The sequence below is a fragment of the Anarhichas minor genome, unplaced genomic scaffold (genome assembly GCF_050575085.1).
Source record: "Anarhichas minor isolate MPS153535 unplaced genomic scaffold, ASM5057508v1 ptg000136l, whole genome shotgun sequence".
NCBI classification, from domain to species: Eukaryota; Metazoa; Chordata; class Actinopteri; order Perciformes; family Anarhichadidae; genus Anarhichas; species Anarhichas minor.
The window spans coordinates 14,481,482-14,500,710 of NW_027466582.1; the positions used below are offsets into that span (position 1 = coordinate 14,481,482).

The following is a 19,229-nucleotide window of genomic DNA, read 5'->3' on the forward strand; positions in this document are numbered from 1 at the left end:
CGCCGTCTCCTTTGTGTCTGGTTTGTCGCTGCTTGGGACGAGGGGGCGGGGCCAGCCCTCAGTCTGCCTGCCTGCCCCGTGGCTCTGCTTAGCGGTGTTGGCTTTAAAGGGAAGGAGACACATCATTGGCTTCACACTACCCATCAATCACTCTAAAAGAAGAGTCGGCTCTCTTTTCATTAACATGCCAAAAATGCACACAGCAGCAGTGTGTTGAGTGAAAGGCCTCTTCTTTGTCTGTGGCTGTTGTTAAAAGGTCTAAATCTGCTTGTCGTCAAACTCTGAGCTTCTGTGTAACTCAGTCTGCTCAAACTCCGGCTCCTCCTAGTGGCAGCTATCATTACAGCGGCTTATATTTAAGATTTAAGAGGTCATGCTGGGGCCACAGGTCCCTCTAAAAGAAACAAAGTCTTTCTTAATGTAGATCAAATATTAAAGAGCTGTTTTTCTTCTTATCCTTGTGGAATGTTATGCCAAGATATCTATCATTGCTTTTCTTCAAAAGGCCTCATTGTTGGACAGCGATATCTAACAGTGGGGGGGTTAACCTGCAGTCAGTTGGCAGCTGTCTGTATTATTTGCTCCCATGATTTTATCTGAGGTACAATTTCTGAGCGCACTGGTGTTAGATTTAGTTTTGGCTTTGGTCTTTTTTAGGTGTATGCCAAAAATCATTGGACATTGGATTGAAGACGATTCAAGTTTTATTTCAGTCCTTTGGTCTTAATAAGTAGTTGTGACCCCACAAAAGGTCATAAGATAAATCCAAGGAGTTAATGAATAACAGAAGAGACCATCAGTAAAAACATGTTTCTAATACAAACTTCAGGCTTTTCTGTAACATTTTGCAAATTCTTTAAATAAAACAAGGAAAACTACACAAAGTTATGTTCATTCTTCCAACATTTCTTATGTTTTCCTTTTTCTTGTGAAATATTGTGCAGCTTTTTTCTTTAAGCCTCTAAATACATGAGTCTTTAAATGAACTGCTCACAGTTGATGAATACACAACTTGTTTTAATTAAAGCAAGTTATTGAGCCTCAATATACCAATACTGCTGTTATGGACCCAAATGGGTCACGTAGCGCAAAGTAACAAAAACTGAAATATGGCATCAAATGTCGATTCAGATTCCAGATTTAGGTTAAATGAATGTTCATGAATGTCAAAGTAAAGTACCAAATCGCTACTCTTACGGAAAAATGTGAAACGACGCAGAGCCTGAGTTATCAATGGTCACAAGCAGACACAACTTGCTATTTGAGCATCCACAGACAAACAGAGCTACCAATGCTGCACAGCCTGAATGCTATCACCACCTGAGGTCCAGGAAACGACTGCCTGCCCCTTCACAATAAACCTCCTCCTACACTGATGCTTATTGAACACTGAAACACATCCAAGGCCTCGTGGAGAACCTCGTGTTGCATATTCACTCAAATCAGAAAAAAAAGAACATCTTACTAATGCCCCCCCCTACCCCACCCTCACCCCCCCTCCCTCAGAAAAAAAATCTGCATGTCTCACCCCCCCCCCCATCACACCACACACCCATGCATCATAAACACACACCACTGCACTCTGGCTGCCAGCAGCTCACCCCAGTAACCGGCTTGGTGTCTATTGCTTTTACTGCCTGTGCGTAGCTTCCACCAGGCTGCCTTCTTATTTTTTAAATCTCTATTTATGTGTTTGCTTCCTTTTCCCCACTTTGCCTGTCTCTGTGTTGGTCCGTCTGTTAATCTGCCTTTCCAATATTTTCGAATCCTTGTACGTGCTTTGTCGTCTGCCTGTTTCAGCTGATCCAGCTTGTCCTTCATTTCGCCCGTCAGTCTGTCTCTGCTGTCTAACGCTGCCGCTTTACTAAACCTTACTACAACTCCCAAAGGGCATTGCGGCAGGTTCAGGTGACCAAGCGGCACCTGAGTCTCTGGCTGCCCCCGACATATTGATCTCCAGAATGTATTGAAATGAGTGTGATTTGAGCTGGCAGCTCCCAAAGCTCCGACGGTGGGCTCTTCTTCAAGCGCAGATATTTTTGTAATCAGAATAAAACCGCGAGAGAAAACAACACGGCTGCCAGTGCGGCTCAGAAGGCGCACGAAGCGGAGACGGCAGCAAAAGAAAAACAAATTGAAATGATCCCCAGAGATGGATGTTGTAACTCAAACTGCGTGTTGGTGCAGAATAAAAGCAGTGAGTTTATTTAGACTCAACTGGCCTCTAAGATATCTGAACCAGAATCAAAGGAAAACATTCACAACCTTTGAGAATCTGTAAAGAAAATCTTGATATTTTTCAATTGCAGTGCCAGAAGTATCATTTTCCATCTCTTTTGGCTCCTCAGAGGAATGTCACTGGCCTTGAACGAGGGTCGTTTCTCTGCGGTTACTTTGTTCTCTGCCAGTTTGTGTTCATGTGGTTTTGGGGCTGAAGTGGGATCCCGTCCCAAACTACACTTCAGGTCTATAAAAGCCAAACTAGAGGGCTTAGGAGCTGCCAGCTGGATGAATCCATCTGGGTTCACACCCTGTCACTGTGTCTGAACTGTACCAACTTCCATTTCATCTGAAACACCAGACCCAACATGCATTTGGACTTCTTTTAAACGCAACCAAGTAGAGTTGAGATGTTTAATGACTGAAGTTCTGGGTTGTTCCTGGGTCATCCGGTAGGATTCAACCACTGCTTTCAAAAATGTGCACAACCATAGAGAGGATCTCTTCTTGACTGTTTGGATCCAGTGTTTCCTCTCAGCCTGTGATGTAAAATATTGTGCCATTAACCAAATCTGAAGTCTCTGTTTTATCCTCTCAATTCAAACGCATCATTTTCATTAGTTCCTGCTCACTGGCATCATTCTTTATTTCTCTGTCTGTCAACAAATCCCATAAAAAGACCAAAACCCAGAATGTGACCGACTTCCCGATTATTCAAAGACGTAAACCTTTAAAAAAAAAAAAAAAAAATACCTTACAAATATCTAGTTTCACTTTAAAAACATAGTTGTGATCCAGTCGGGCAGATGTGGCAACAGCTGTGTCTCGCTTTAGGCTGGATGTTGCGAGGGGTTTGGAGAAGACACAGGGGACACATGATAAATGTCGTCTTTGGGGTCAGAGGTCGTGGGTCACCCTCCTTGTGTTAGTGCCTCCAGACTTTAACCGAGCACGGGTTATAATAGTAACGCTCATACGGGAGCTTTTCCTTTACCACTTGGCTTGATTTTGATGTTAAATATTTAATTTTAATTATTATAAATGACTTCTACTGTAACTGATCAATTTGATTGTTTTCATTCAATATTGGATGTAAATGACAAATAAAACAGTTAGAAATAAAACAGTAATAGAATGAAAACGGGTGCTTTTTTAGATGATTCCGGACAAACAGGCTCCAGATCTTCAGCAGTCAGACATGTGTGACGGTGACCTCGGCCTTGGATCCCATCGGCACGTCCACAGACCATTTCTGCTGCTTTGGAATGGCCCTTTAACAGCTTTTTAACGCCTTCTCTTCCTCTTTTCTTGGCTTGCTGCCGCTCTTTAATGAGATCTAATCGTTTCTGCCTTAATGCTTCTCCAGAACCAGTTCCCTCTCTTTCTTCCTTCTGCTCAGGCTGGTCTGTGGGAAATGAAGTGGTGACGACTGAAGAAGCTGCTGGTTGCTGGAGACCCCGGGCTCTCTGCTTGATGTTCAACAATATAATGGGAAAATAATCCGTAGTTGTCCACTGTAATGCCTGTGATTCCTTGTTAATGATGGGAGTAATTGGGAGACGTGTAGCAGAGATCTTGACATCCGGCAGCCGGCAGCTTCTATCTGGGATATTTTCGGATAACAAAAGCTGTAATATGAACGATGCTGACTCGTATCTGCTCTGTCTGTCTGTCTGCTGTGTGACTCCTGAACCTCGGACAGGATTTAACTCGTACACTGGAAACTCGGCAGGAGTTGTAGGATCCGGAGAAGTCTACAACGACCCGCGAGACAAATGGACGAAAAGGTGAGACTCTTCTTATTCTTTCCCCTGGTTTCTGATTTAAAGGGCTAATGCGTTGTGATACAAGCTGGTAACACTTTAACAGCAAAACATTTTCCACAAGAAGAGTCTTGAAAGGATCATGTGTCGCACGGTCACCACAGCTAAAACGTGCAAGACTTTGCTGAGTACACCACATGACCAAAGACTCCAATCTAAAGGATCCTCTTGCTTATATCAAATGTTAAGCTGCCAGTTTATGTTCAAATTTAAGAGTTTTATGTGAAAGTCTTGACTCGATTATGTTCATCACAGATTAATCTGCTCATTAACAATAATGCAGATTATTTAAATACCAATGAATAATATGATGAAACGCTTTTTGCATGACACAATCTGCAGTCAGGAGCAGGAGAACTCGATCCCCGGCGGCAACCCCGAGAGCATGACGTTTAAGGAGCGCCAGCGTCTCTTCTCTCAGGGGAAGGAGGTTTCCAACAAGGTCAAGGCTTCGCGCAAACTCATGGAGCTGGAGAACGAGCTCAACACCAAGTAGTCGACCCGAGCCGCTCACCTTCCAGCGCCACCTCTCCACGGTAACATTAAAGGTGCGGGTGGGACAAAACCGGGTCGGGAGATCCCGGCGCTCGCTTCCCCCTGCCGCTGACCGTCTCCTTCAGTCTGTGTTGTTTTTTTCCCCCTTTTTATTTTTTTATTTTAATCGTTCAATAACTGGACCGTTCACTTTTTTGACGTAGCTGTATCGTTGCGATAGGAGACATTTATGGCTTAAAGTTGTTCTTCCCCTTGTTGAGGTCTGTCAAAGATATATAATGATGAAGCACTGTAAAAAAAAGTTTTAATTGTATCTAGTGAGAATTTGAGAATCACACGACAGAGGGTGATATATTTTTGTTTATGAAATGGTTCTTGGGGCGAGGGGATGGAGAAAGGTCTATTCTCATTTAAAAATTTTTTTTTTTTTTTTTTTAAATGGCTCACTGAAATATGAACAATTTTATGGTGTTATCTTAATGCTCTTTTTCTGCATCATGTTTTCACATTTTTAATTGCCAGCAGAAATGCCGGGTTGAGCTCCAGACCAATCTTTATTTGCTTTTTTGAATTAAATTGTTAGTAAGTGGAAACACTGTTAATTCATTCCGTAGCAAGAACGCATTGGGATTTTTTTTAATTTAATTTTGTGATGTTTTAGATCAACTCTGAAAGATTCTCCAGACGAGGATCGTACGGTCCGGAGAAAGATCTTTAAGTGCACAACATTACTGTAAATATTTGGGTCCACGACTGTCTCACTCTTTTACTACTGTAGAAACCTGCCAGGCGACTAAAAACTGCAAAACTAATGGGATGGAACAGCATTTTGGTCACAGGAAAATCGATCAGGACGTACTTCTAAAACTGGACTGTCTCCCTGCTGCATCTTACCGTCAGTGGAGTTAATGTTTTAAATGTTCTGCCCCAATCTGAGATAACTCTAATTTTATTTTATTTTAAATCTAATAGTCATTTTTTTGCAGAGTTGTGTGTGATTAATTTGATTGATTGTACCTGAAATTCAAGCCAGAAAAAGGATTTCTTCTACTCACAATGTGATTGTTGGTTTTCACAATAAATATAAAAAAAAGGAAATACTCTTTAAGTCCTCTTTTGCTTTAGAGATATTTATTTCAAACCTTGTGGGGGGAAAAAAAAAAAAACATACTTGCACAAAAACTTGTTTTTACTATTAACTATGTGTCTCCAAACTGTTTTGAGAAGTGGATTACAGTTGGGAGCTCTCGTACTGTGGTGATAATCTCTGTTTTCTGCATTAGAGACAGAAAAAGTTGTCTATTTTTACACCAGCTGTAGTTCAGGGAGATCCAGGTGATTTTTTTTTTAAATCTTTTATTTTTTATGTAGGACCGGAGTCAAGGTGACAGAATTGTGATTGTATACAACACTGCTGATGTAGAGAAAGACCACCCTTCAGACCCTGGTATGTCCCCCGGTTCTAAAATACAAAGATAGGAAAATAGTTGTTTCAAATGTATCTCTCGTCTGCAGTTTGACTCCATCCTGTGTGTGGATTTATTTAATTTCTTCTCTCCGGGAGCCTCCACTAAAAAAAGATTCTACATGATGAGATAAGATGCTGTTAAAATAACTGAGCTGTAAAACACTACAGACTACACTACTACCGCCTCTCCCACCCACAACAACAACAACAACAACTCCTTTTTAAGTTTGAAATGAACTGAATCATCTTAATGGTTTCATGTTTAGCCTTTTTGTAAATCATTAATAAATACAGAGTTTTCAACAGTGCCGGCTGACAGTGTGGTATTTTGTCTATGAGAAGATATTGATTGTGTTACTCTGATGATTGATTTGTTTACACTGTTGTACTTTTCTTGAATATTTCCATTTTCTAATCCTTCTTACTTCCACTTTGTGTCTGACTAGATAACAATTTTTACTGCACTACATTTTTTTCTGACTCCTCTACTTTAGTTAGCTTTTTTAGATTGAGCTTTAATTCAACTACCCTGCAGTGTATATTTAAGCTCCACCTCGACCAGCTACAACAAAGAGTAACTTATGACGTGCACACTGACATGATGGGGCATTCTTAATCAGTATTTTTGATACTTTTAAGTATAAATTGTTGCTATTACTGGAAGTAATATTTTGAATGCAGGACTTTTAGAGTATTTTTATAGTTTGGTACTGTGACTTTTTACAAACTAATTGTATATTATGTGTTCTTTATGGCATACTGTGACTTTTTATAACACTATACCATGACTTTATTATATACTGTACCTTTAATGAGATTTCTAGGACATACTATACTTTCACTTTAACATTTTGATAGAATACTATACTATAACTTTTCATGACATTTTTGTGAAATACTATAAGAAGACTTTTTAGGGACATTTTTAAAAAAAAATTTTGCAACATACTATACTATGATTTTCTTTTACTTTTCTGACATACTATACAATCATTTTTTTGGACATACTATACTATGACTTTTTCCACTACCTATACGATGACCTTTGTAAAACTTCATTCAACGTACTATACTATGACTTTGTTGACACACTATACAATGACATTTCTAAGAATCTTTTCGACATTTACCAGGGGTCACTAATAGTGCATCCGGACCCTGGACCTAAAACAGATTTAATTTGAAATCTGACGATGAATATTGTTGAGATATTATTCATTTAAACTTTATTTGTTGACTAAATACAGATGTTAATACAACTGTTAGGCTACTTCAATATATATGTGGGACTAAATTATAGAACAAGTTAGACATATGAGGAAATTCTCTCTAACTGGACCTCGTTGAACTTTAACTGAATACCCCTGTACTATATACTATGACTGTTTTTCGACATACTATGACGTTTTTGAGAATTTTTTCGACATGCTATACTATGACTTTTTTATGACTTTTTCTGACATAGTATACTATGACTTTTTTGATATGCTGTGCTATGACGTTTTTGTCAACATACTATACTATGACTGTTTTTTCAACATACTACGCTATAACCTTGTTGAGATTTTTTCAACATGCTATACTATGACTTTGTTATGACTTTTTCGACATGCTATACTATGACTTTTTTATGACTTTTTCGACATGCTATACTATGACTTTTTTATGACTTTTTCGACATGCTATACTATGACTTTTTCGACATGCTATACTATGACCTTTTTATGACTTTTTCGACATGCTATACTATGACTTTTTCATGACTTTTTCGACATGCTATACTATGACTTTTTTATGACTTTTTCGACATGCTATACTATGACTTTTTTATGGCTTTTTCGACATGCTATACTATGACTTTTTATGACTTTTTCGACATGCTATACTATGACTTTTTATGACTTTTTCGACATGCTATACTATGACTTTTTTATGACTTTTTCGACATGCTATACTATGACTTTTTTACGACTTATTCGACATGCTATACTATGACATTTTTATGACTTTTTAGACATGCTATACTATGACTTTTTTATGACTTTTTCGACATACTATACTATGACTTTTTCGACATGCTATACTATGACTTTTTTATGACTTTTTCGACATACTATACTATGACTTTTTTAACATGCTATACTATGACTTTTTCGACATGCTATACTATCACTTTTTTATGACTTTTTCGACATGCTATACTATGACTTTTTCGACATGCTATACTATGACTTTTTTGACATGCTATACTATGACTTTTTTATGACTTTTTCGACATGCTATACTATGACTTTTTTATGACTTTTTCATGACTTTTTCGACATGCTATACTATGACTTTTTTATGACTTTTTCGACATGCTATACTATGACTTTTTATGACTTTTTCGACATACTATACTATGATTTTCTTTTACTTTTCTGACATACTATACAATCATTTTTTTGGACATACTATACTATGACTTTTTCCACAACCTATACGATGACCTTTGTAAAACTTCATTCAACGTACTATACTATGACTTTGTTGACACACTATACAATGACATTTCTAAGAATCTTTTCGACATTTACCAGGGGTATGACTTTTTTATGACTTATTCGACACGCTATACTATGACATTTTTATGACTTTTTCGACATACTATACTATGACTTTTTCGACATGCTATACTATGACTTTTTTATGACTTTTTTGACATGCTATACTATGACTTTTTCGACATGCTATACTATGACTTTTTTATGACTTTTTCGACATACTATACTATGACTTTTTCGACATGCTATACTATCACTTTTTTATGACTTTTTCGACATGCTATACTATCACTTTTTTATGACTTTTTCGACATGCTATACGATCACTTTTTTATGACTTTTTCGACATGCTATACTATCACTTTTTTATGACTTTTTCGACATGCTATACTATGACTTTTTCATGACTTTTTCGACATGCTATACTATGACTTTTTTATGACTTTTTCATGACTTTTTCGACATGCTATACTATGACTTTTTTATGACTTTTTCGACATGCTACACTGACTTTTTTATGACTTTTTCGACATGCTATACTATGACTTTTTTATGACTTTTTCATGACTTTTTCGACATGCTATACTTTGACTTTTTCGACATGCTATACTATGACTTTTTCGACATGCTATACTGACTTTTTATGACTTTTTCGACATGCTATACTATGACTTTTTTATGACTTTTTCGACATGCTATACTATGACTTTTTTATGACTTTTTCGACATGCTATATATACTATGACTTTTTTATGACTTTTTCGACATGCTATACTATGACTTTTTCATGACTTTTTCGACATGCTATACTATGACTTTTTTATGACTTTTTCGACATGCTATACTATGACTTTTTCGACATGCTATCCTATGACTTTTTTATGACTTTTTCGACATGCTATACTATGACTTTTTTATGACAATTTCAACAAGCTATACTATGACTTTTTTATGACTTTTTCGACATGCTATACTATGACTTTTTTATGACTTTTTCGACATGCTATACTATGACTTTTTTATGACTTTTTCGACATGCTACACTGACTTTTTTATGACTTTTTCGACATGCTATACTATGACTTTTTTATGACTTTTTCATGACTTTTTCGACATGCTATACTTTGACTTTTTCGACATGCTATACTATGACTTTTTCGACATGCTATACTGACTTTTTATGACTTTTTCGACATGCTATACTATGACTTTTTTATGACTTTTTCGACATGCTATACTATGACTTTTTTATGACTTTTTCGACATGCTATATATACTATGACTTTTTTATGACTTTTTCGACATGCTATACTATGACTTTTTCATGACTTTTTCGACATGCTATACTATGACTTTTTTATGACTTTTTCGACATGCTATACTATGACTTTTTCGACATGCTATCCTATGACTTTTTTATGACTTTTTCGACATGCTATACTATGACTTTTTTATGACAATTTCAACAAGCTATACTATGACTTTTTTATGACTTTTTCGACATGCTATACTATGACTTTTTTATGACTTTTTCGACATGCTATACTATGACTTTTTTATGACTTTTTCGACATGCTATACTATGACTTTTTTATGACTTTTTCGACATGCTATACTATGACTTTTTATGACTTTTTCGACATGCTATACTATGACCTTTTTATGACTTTTTCGACATGCTATACTATGACTTTTTCATGACTTTTTCGACATGCTATACTATGACTTTTTTATGACTTTTTCGACATGCTATACTATGACTTTTTTATGACTTTTTCGACATGCTATACTATGACTTTTTTATGACTTTTTCGACATGCTATACTATGACTTTTTATGACTTTTTCGACATGCTATACTATGACTTTTTTATGACTTTTTCGACATGCTATACTATGACTTTTTTATGACTTTTTCGACATGCTATACTATGACTTTTTCGACATGCTATGCTATGACTTTTTCGACATGCTATACTATGATTTTTTCGACATGCTATACTATGACTTTTTCATGACTTTTTCGACATGCTATACTTTGACTTTTTCGACATGCTATGCTATGACTTTTTCGACATGCTATGCTATGACTTTTTCGACATGCTATACTATGATTTTTTCGACATGCTATACTATGACTTTTTTACGACTTATTCGACACGCTATACTATGACATTTTTATGACTTTTTCGACATGCTATACTATGACTTTTTTATGACTTTTTCGACATACTATACTATGACTTTTTCGACATGCTATACTATGACTTTTTTATGACTTTCGACATACTATACTGACTTTTTTAACATGCTATACTATGACTTTTTCGACATGCTATACTATCACTTTTTTATGACTTTTTCGACATGCTATACTATGACTTTTTCGACATGCTATACTATGACTTTTTCGACATGCTATACTATGACCTTTTCATGACTTTTTCGACATGCTATACTATGACTTTTTTATGACTTTTTCGACATGCTATACTATGACTTTTTTATGACTTTTTCGACATGCTATACTATGACTTTTTTATGACTTTTTATGACTTTTTCGACATACTATACTATGATTTTCTTTTACTTTTCTGACATACTATACAATCATTTTTTTGGACATACTATACTATGACTTTTTCCACTACCTATACGATGACCTTTGTAAAACTTCATTCAACGTACTATACTATGACTTTGTTGACACACTATACAATGACATTTCTAAGAATCTTTTCGACATTTACCAGGGGTATGACTTTTTTATGACTTATTCGACACGCTATACTATGACATTTTTATGACTTTTTCGACATGCTATACTATGACTTTTTCGACATGCTATACTATGACTTTTTTATGACTTTTTTGACATGCTATACTATGACTTTTTCGACATGCTATACTATGACTTTTTTATGACTTTTTCGACATACTATACTATGACTTTTTCGACATGCTATACTATCACTTTTTTGACATGCTATACTATCACTTTTTTATGACTTTTTCGACATGCTATACGATCACTTTTTTATGACTTTTTCGACATGCTATACTATCACTTTTTTATGACTTTTTCGACATGCTATACTATGACTTTTTCATGACTTTTTCGACATGCTATACTATGACTTTTTTGACTTTTTCATGACTTTTTCGACATGCTATACTATGACTTTTTTATGACTTTTTCGACATGCTATACTATGACTTTTTCGACATGCTATACTATGACCTTTTTATGACTTTTTCGACATGCTATACTATGACCTTTTCATGACTTTTTCGACATGCTATACTATGACTTTTTTATGACTTTTTCGACATGCTATACTATGACTTTTTTATGACTTTTTCGACATGCTATACTATGACTTTTTATGACTTTTTCGACATGCTATACTATGACTTTTTTATGACTTTTTCATGACTTTTTCGACATGCTATACTATGACTTTTTTATGACTTTTTCGACATGCTATACTATGACTTTTTATGACTTTTTCGACATACTATACTATGATTTTCTTTTACTTTTCTGACATACTATACAATCATTTTTTTGGACATGCTATACTATCACTTTTTTATGACTTTTTCGACATGCTATACGATCACTTTTTTATGACTTTTTCGACATGCTATACTATCACTTTTTTATGACTTTTTCGACATGCTATACTATGACTTTTTCATGACTTTTTCGACATGTTATACTATGACTTTTTTGACTTTTTCATGACTTTTTCGACATGCTATACTATGACTTTTTTATGACTTTTTCGACATGCTATACTATGACTTTTTTATGACTTTTTCGACATGCTATACTATGACTTTTTATGACTTTTTCGACATGCTATACTATGACTTTTTTATGACTTTTTCGACATGCTATACTATGACTTTTTTATGACTATTTCGACATGCTATACTATGACTTTTTTATGACTTTTTCGACATGTTATACTATGACTTTTTTATGACTTTTTCGACATGCTATACTATGACTTTTTTATGACTTTTTCGACATGCTATACTATGACTTTTTTATGACTTTTTCGACATGCTATACTATGACTTTTTCGACATGCTATGCTATGACTTTTTCGACATGCTATACTATGATTTTTTCGACATGCTATACTATGACTTTTTCATGACTTTTTCGACATGCTATACTTTGACTTTTTCGACATGCTATGCTATGACTTTTTCGACATGCTATGCTATGACTTTTTCGACATGCTATACTATGATTTTTTCGACATGCTATACTATGACTTTTTCATGACTTTTTCGACATGCTATACTTTGACTTTTTCGACATGCTATGCTATGACTTTTTCGACATGCTATACTATGACTTTTTCGACTTTTTCGACATGCTATGCTATGACTTTTTCGACATGCTATAATATGATTTTTTCGACATGCTATATTATAACTTTTTTGACTTTTTCGACATGCTATGCTATGACTTTTTCGACATGCTATATTATGACTTTTTTATGACTTTTTCGACATGCTATACTATGACTTTTTTATGACTTTTTCGACATGCTATACTATGACTTTTTCGACATGCTATATTATTACTTTTTTGACTTTTTCGACATGCTATGCTATGACTTTTTTATGACTTTTTCTACATGCTATACTATGACTTTTTTTCGACATGCTATACTATGACTTTTTCGACATGCTATGCTATGACTTTTTCGACATGCTATACTATGATTTTTTCGACATGCTATACTATGACTTTTTCGACATGCTATACTTTGACTTTTTCGACATGCTATACTATGACTTTTTTATGACTTTTTCGACATGCTATACTATGACTTTTTCATGACTTTTTCGACATGCTATACTATGACTTTTTTATGACTTTTTCGACATGCTATACTATGACTTTTTTATGACTTTTTCGACATGCTTTACTATTACTTTTTTGACTTTTTCGACATGCTATGCTATGACTTTTTTATGACTTTTTCGACATGCTATGCTATGACTTTTTTATGACTTTTTCTACATGCTATACTATGACTTTTTTTCGACATGCTATACTATGACTTTTTTATGACTTTTTCGACATGCTATACTATGACTTTTTTATGACTTTTTCGACATGCTATACTATGATTTATTTATGACTTTTTCTACATGGTATACTATGACTTTTTCATGACTTTTTCGACATGCTATACTATGACTTTTTCGACTTTTTCGACATGCTATGCCTTTTTTGACTTTTTCGACATGCTATACTATGACTTTTTAATGACTTTTTCGACATGCTATACTATGACTTTTTCGACATGCTATACTATGACTTTTTTTCGACATACTATACTATGACTTTTTTATGACTTATTCGACATGCTATACTATGACTTTTTTAAGACTTTTTTGACATGTCTTTCAGGATGTTGATCGGCAGCTGATGAGCCGCACCTGATCCTGGCGTGGCGACGGATTAAAAGACTCTGCACCTGAACAGGGAACTGACTGCTCTTGTTCTTTGGCTGAAACGGCTGCTTATTTGTTCTGTTTAATTTATGTGTTCTTTAAATAAAAGTATCTATTACTTTCACCACTTGTATTGTCTCCCTTGATGTTGCAGCCTTTGAGTCCGGTTGTAACAACTATAACTGTTTTTTCTATATACTATGACTTTTTTAGACTTACTATATCTTGACTTTTTTTCCAGCATACTAAACCATGACTTTTTCCCCAAAAATGTCAACATACTATACTAAGACTTTTAGACATACTATACTATGACTTTTGTCAACATGATATACTATGACTTTTTTATGCCTTTTTTAGTCATACTATATGACTTTTTTCAACATACTATACTGTGACTGTTTTTTGACATACTATACTATGACTTTTTTATACATTTTCTGGACATGCTATACTATGACTTTTTGTTGACATACTATATTATAACTTTTTTCGACATAATATAGAATGACTTTTCCGACATGCTATACTATGACTTTTTCATGACTTTTTCGACATGCTATACTATGACTTTTTTATGACTTTTTCGACATGCTATACTATGACTTTTTTATGACTTTTTCGACATGCTATACTATGACTTTTTATGACTTTTTCGACATGCTATACTATGACTTTTTTATGACTTTTTCGACATGCTATACTATGACTTTTTTATGACTATTTCGACATGCTATACTATGACTTTTTTATGACTTTTTCGACATGTTATACTATGACTTTTTTATGACTTTTTCGACATGCTATACTATGACTTTTTTATGACTTTTTCGACATGCTATACTATGACTTTTTTATGACTTTTTCGACATGCTATACTATGACTTTTTCGACATGCTATGCTATGACTTTTTCGACATGCTATACTATGATTTTTTCGACATGCTATACTATGACTTTTTCATGACTTTTTCGACATGCTATACTTTGACTTTTTCGACATGCTATGCTATGACTTTTTCGACATGCTATGCTATGACTTTTTCGACATGCTATACTATGATTTTTTCGACATGCTATACTATGACTTTTTCATGACTTTTTCGACATGCTATACTTTGACTTTTTCGACATGCTATACTATGACTTTTTTATGACTTTTTCGACATGCTATACTATGACTTTTTCATGACTTTTTCGACATGCTATACTATGACTTTTTTATGACTTTTTCGACATGCTATACTATGACTTTTTTATGACTTTTTCGACATGCTTTACTATTACTTTTTTGACTTTTTCGACATGCTATGCTATGACTTTTTTATGACTTTTTCGACATGCTATGCTATGACTTTTTTATGACTTTTTCTACATGCTATACTATGACTTTTTTTCGACATGCTATACTATGACTTTTTTATGACTTTTTCGACATGCTATACTATGACTTTTTTATGACTTTTTCGACATGCTATACTATGATTTATTTATGACTTTTTCTACATGGTATACTATGACTTTTTCATGACTTTTTCGACATGCTATACTATGACTTTTTCGACTTTTTCGACATGCTATGCCTTTTTTGACTTTTTCGACATGCTATACTATGACTTTTTAATGACTTTTTCGACATGCTATACTATGACTTTTTCGACATGCTATACTATGACTTTTTTTCGACATACTATACTATGACTTTTTTATGACTTATTCGACATGCTATACTATGACTTTTTTAAGACTTTTTTGACATGTCTTTCAGGATGTTGATCGGCAGCTGATGAGCCGCACCTGATCCTGGCGTGGCGACGGATTAAAAGACTCTGCACCTGAACAGGGAACTGACTGCTCTTGTTCTTTGGCTGAAACGGCTGCTTATTTGTTCTGTTTAATTTATGTGTTCTTTAAATAAAAGTATCTATTACTTTCACCACTTGTATTGTCTCCCTTGATGTTGCAGCCTTTGAGTCCGGTTGTAACAACTATAACTGTTTTTTCTATATACTATGACTTTTTTAGACTTACTATATCTTGACTTTTTTTCCAGCATACTAAACCATGACTTTTTCCCCAAAAATGTCAACATACTATACTAAGACTTTTAGACATACTATACTATGACTTTTGTCAACATGATATACTATGACTTTTTTATGCCTTTTTTAGTCATACTATATGACTTTTTTCAACATACTATACTGTGACTGTTTTTTGACATACTATACTATGACTTTTTTATACATTTTCTGGACATGCTATACTATGACTTTTTGTTGACATACTATATTATAACTTTTTTCGACATAATATAGAATGACTTTTAGACATACTATACTATGACTTTTGTCAACATGATATAGGCTACTATGATTTTTTTTCGATATGCTATACTATGACTTTTTCATACTTTTTTTTTCAACATACTACATGACTTTCTTTTACTCTTTTCAACATACTATGACGTTTTTAAGATTTTTTTTTCGACACAGTATACTGACTTCTTTCGACATGCTATACTATGACTTATTTTCCATATACTGTACTATGACTTTTTTTGACTTACTATATAATTACATTTCATGACTCTTTCCGACATACTACCTTGTAATTTTCCAATGAATTTGTTTGATCTACTATTCTATGACTTTACTTTTTCGATCATCATGAAATGATTAGTTGTGACACGTCATATTTAATTGACATCGATTTTAACGACGGCTGAGCAGAGTACGTCTCATTTTTTAAATGCCTGTTGCCTCCACTTCTCTCTCCCCTGCGTGGAACGAAGCTGAGAGGCGAGGAAAGGAACTGTGGAGGCTCAAAGTTGGGAAATGAGAGAGACTACTCCAATTAAACAACAACTAGACATAAGGCCATTTTAATCATCAAACGTGGGCACAGATATGCTTTAACGTCAGGATGGCCGAGCGGTCTAAGGCGCTGCGTTCAGGTCGCAGTCTCCCCTGGAGGCGTGGGTTCGAATCCCACTTCTGACAAGTATCTTTTGTGTTTCCTGGTAATATTCCTGGTAATATTTGTCTTATAAATTAAACAATTTGTGGAACTGAACAGGTAAACACTGCTTAAATTAGCCTGACTTACTATACTATGACTTTTTTCGACATACTATACAATGACTTTTTTGAGTCGACATGCTATTCTATCACTTTTTCAACGTACTATACTATGAACTTTTCCAAAAATATTTCGACATACTATACTGTGACTGTTTTTTTGACATACTATTCTATGACTTTTTCGACATGCTATACTATGACTTTTTTTTTTTTTTTTTTTTACTTATTTCAACATGACCCACGTTTTTATACCCAAAAGTGGATCAGGTTTCACTCAACGTCAGGATGGCCGAGCGGTCTAAGGCGCTGCGTTCAGGTCGCAGTCTCCCCTGGAGGCGTGGGTTCGAATCCCACTTCTGACAAGTATCTTTTATGAACACATTTTTTAAGTCAACAAATCCAAAGACCGAGAAACCACCGCAAATTCTTAATATAATTTTCTGACCTTTAAACAAGCACTGTAAGACATTTATGACATTACAGTGGAAGCTGTGTATCGGGAGGTAGAACAGGTTGTTCTGTCTTAATATATTTGTGCTACTTTAGGCAAATATGTATATGCATACCGTTGATCCAAAACCTGTTTCCTGGTAATATTTGTCTTGTAAATTAAACAATTTGTGGAACTGAACAGGTAAAAACTGCCTATGGTGATTTGGGTTAGTAACTGATTTGACAGCCATTGCAGTACCTCACATGCTGTAAAGTTAAGTTTCCATTCACTAAAACTCTAATGTAAATAGACACCACTTAACACTGGTTGAATGGTTACGGATGCATGTCATGGCGTCAAACAGCAGTGCCTGATCCATGACTTGCCATGGCTCAACACCGCCCTCTAGTGGTAAGAAGTGGAATTTCTATAAAGCTAATAGGACTTTTCCGTTTTCACACACAGTACTTAATGAACCTCTGTCTCACTACTAGTTAAGAGAACAAAGTATGTGAGAGCAAAATAAGCATCAACTGAGATTAATGATGCACCTGAAAAGTATTTTTTCCAGTCAACAATATTAATTCAACAGAAGGCACCAAGTTCACACCAAACTTTTATTTAATCTGGAAAAAATATTTCCTGTCAAAGGTCACTAAAACTCAAAATGAACAAAGAAGACCAACATACTTAATTACATAATTTAGAATGAAACAAAATGTGTGCTCGGCTACTTTATATTTTATTCACCTTGCCTTAACCGACACTGCAGTTGTTATTGTCAGACTTCATATATTTTTCTTTAAACATAAAAAAACTCTTTGAACCGTTAAAAGTAGATACAAAAAATGAACTGAACATCCATCAACATTATGAATGTAAAGACCCTGCACGAGGAGAACACCTACTTTAAATCTTAATACAACTTTAACACAGATTTATTTTGCTTTCAAGAAACAATGGTGCAGCTGTCTTGCAAGTCTTTGAATGAACTCAAACTAAGTCAACAACACAAAACAAATACGTTTCACCTTAAATAGGTTTAAATAATAACAATATAAGGCAAATTGTCCTAAAGTGCTCAGGCTCAACGTTTAGCCAACAAGTATTATCTCACTTGGATTAACATCAAGTAGAACGAATGGGAATCGCTGCTCATTTTAGTGACAACATCCAACCAGACACCTTCACATCAGAAGACCTGTAACAGAAGAAAACAAAGTTACAGCACTATACTGTACATTACTGTAAGGTTAATGTACTTAACTAAGCATTTTCCAGGACTTGCTAGAAATACACGTCTAATAAAAGCATCAATAATATTATCTGTCAAAACAAAACTCATGTAATGCACTCAGGTGCCATATTAACTTCTGGATTCAAGGCTCCAGACCAACATTTTTAGCAAATGTCTCAGGAAAACAATTTCAACCCGACCGAAGTCGGTGTCTTTTTTTCTTTGTTATTGTCATTTATAGTGGTTATTTGCATAAAAACAAAATTAAAATCATTAGGAAATAAATATTTGCTTTGATTAAAAAGAAATCTTGGCACTAGCAGTTTCATTCATGTATAACATGCTGCTAGTTTTAGTGAGTTAAACGGGTCACAATTCCCTCTCTAAAATCGATTTAATATTACTCTCAAACAACTGTATTTATACATGTTTCTCGCCTAAAAC

The 19,229-nt window shown here is 34.7% G+C and overlaps 1 protein-coding gene across 1 annotated transcript in view; it reads left to right on the forward strand.

Annotated features, from left to right (window-relative positions):
- The window catches only part of afdna (afadin, adherens junction formation factor a), a 65,418-nt gene extending 54,324 nt beyond the window's left edge, over positions 1-11,094 (forward strand). Inside the window, exons 37-38 of the mRNA XM_076084063.1 lie at positions 3,923-4,007; positions 4,386-11,094. Coding sequence (XP_075940178.1) covers positions 3,923-4,007; positions 4,386-4,539 — 239 coding nt within the window. The 3' untranslated portion in view covers positions 4,540-11,094. The remainder of the gene's footprint in view (positions 1-3,922; positions 4,008-4,385) is intronic.
- The last annotated feature ends 8,135 nt before the right edge of the window (positions 11,095-19,229 follow it).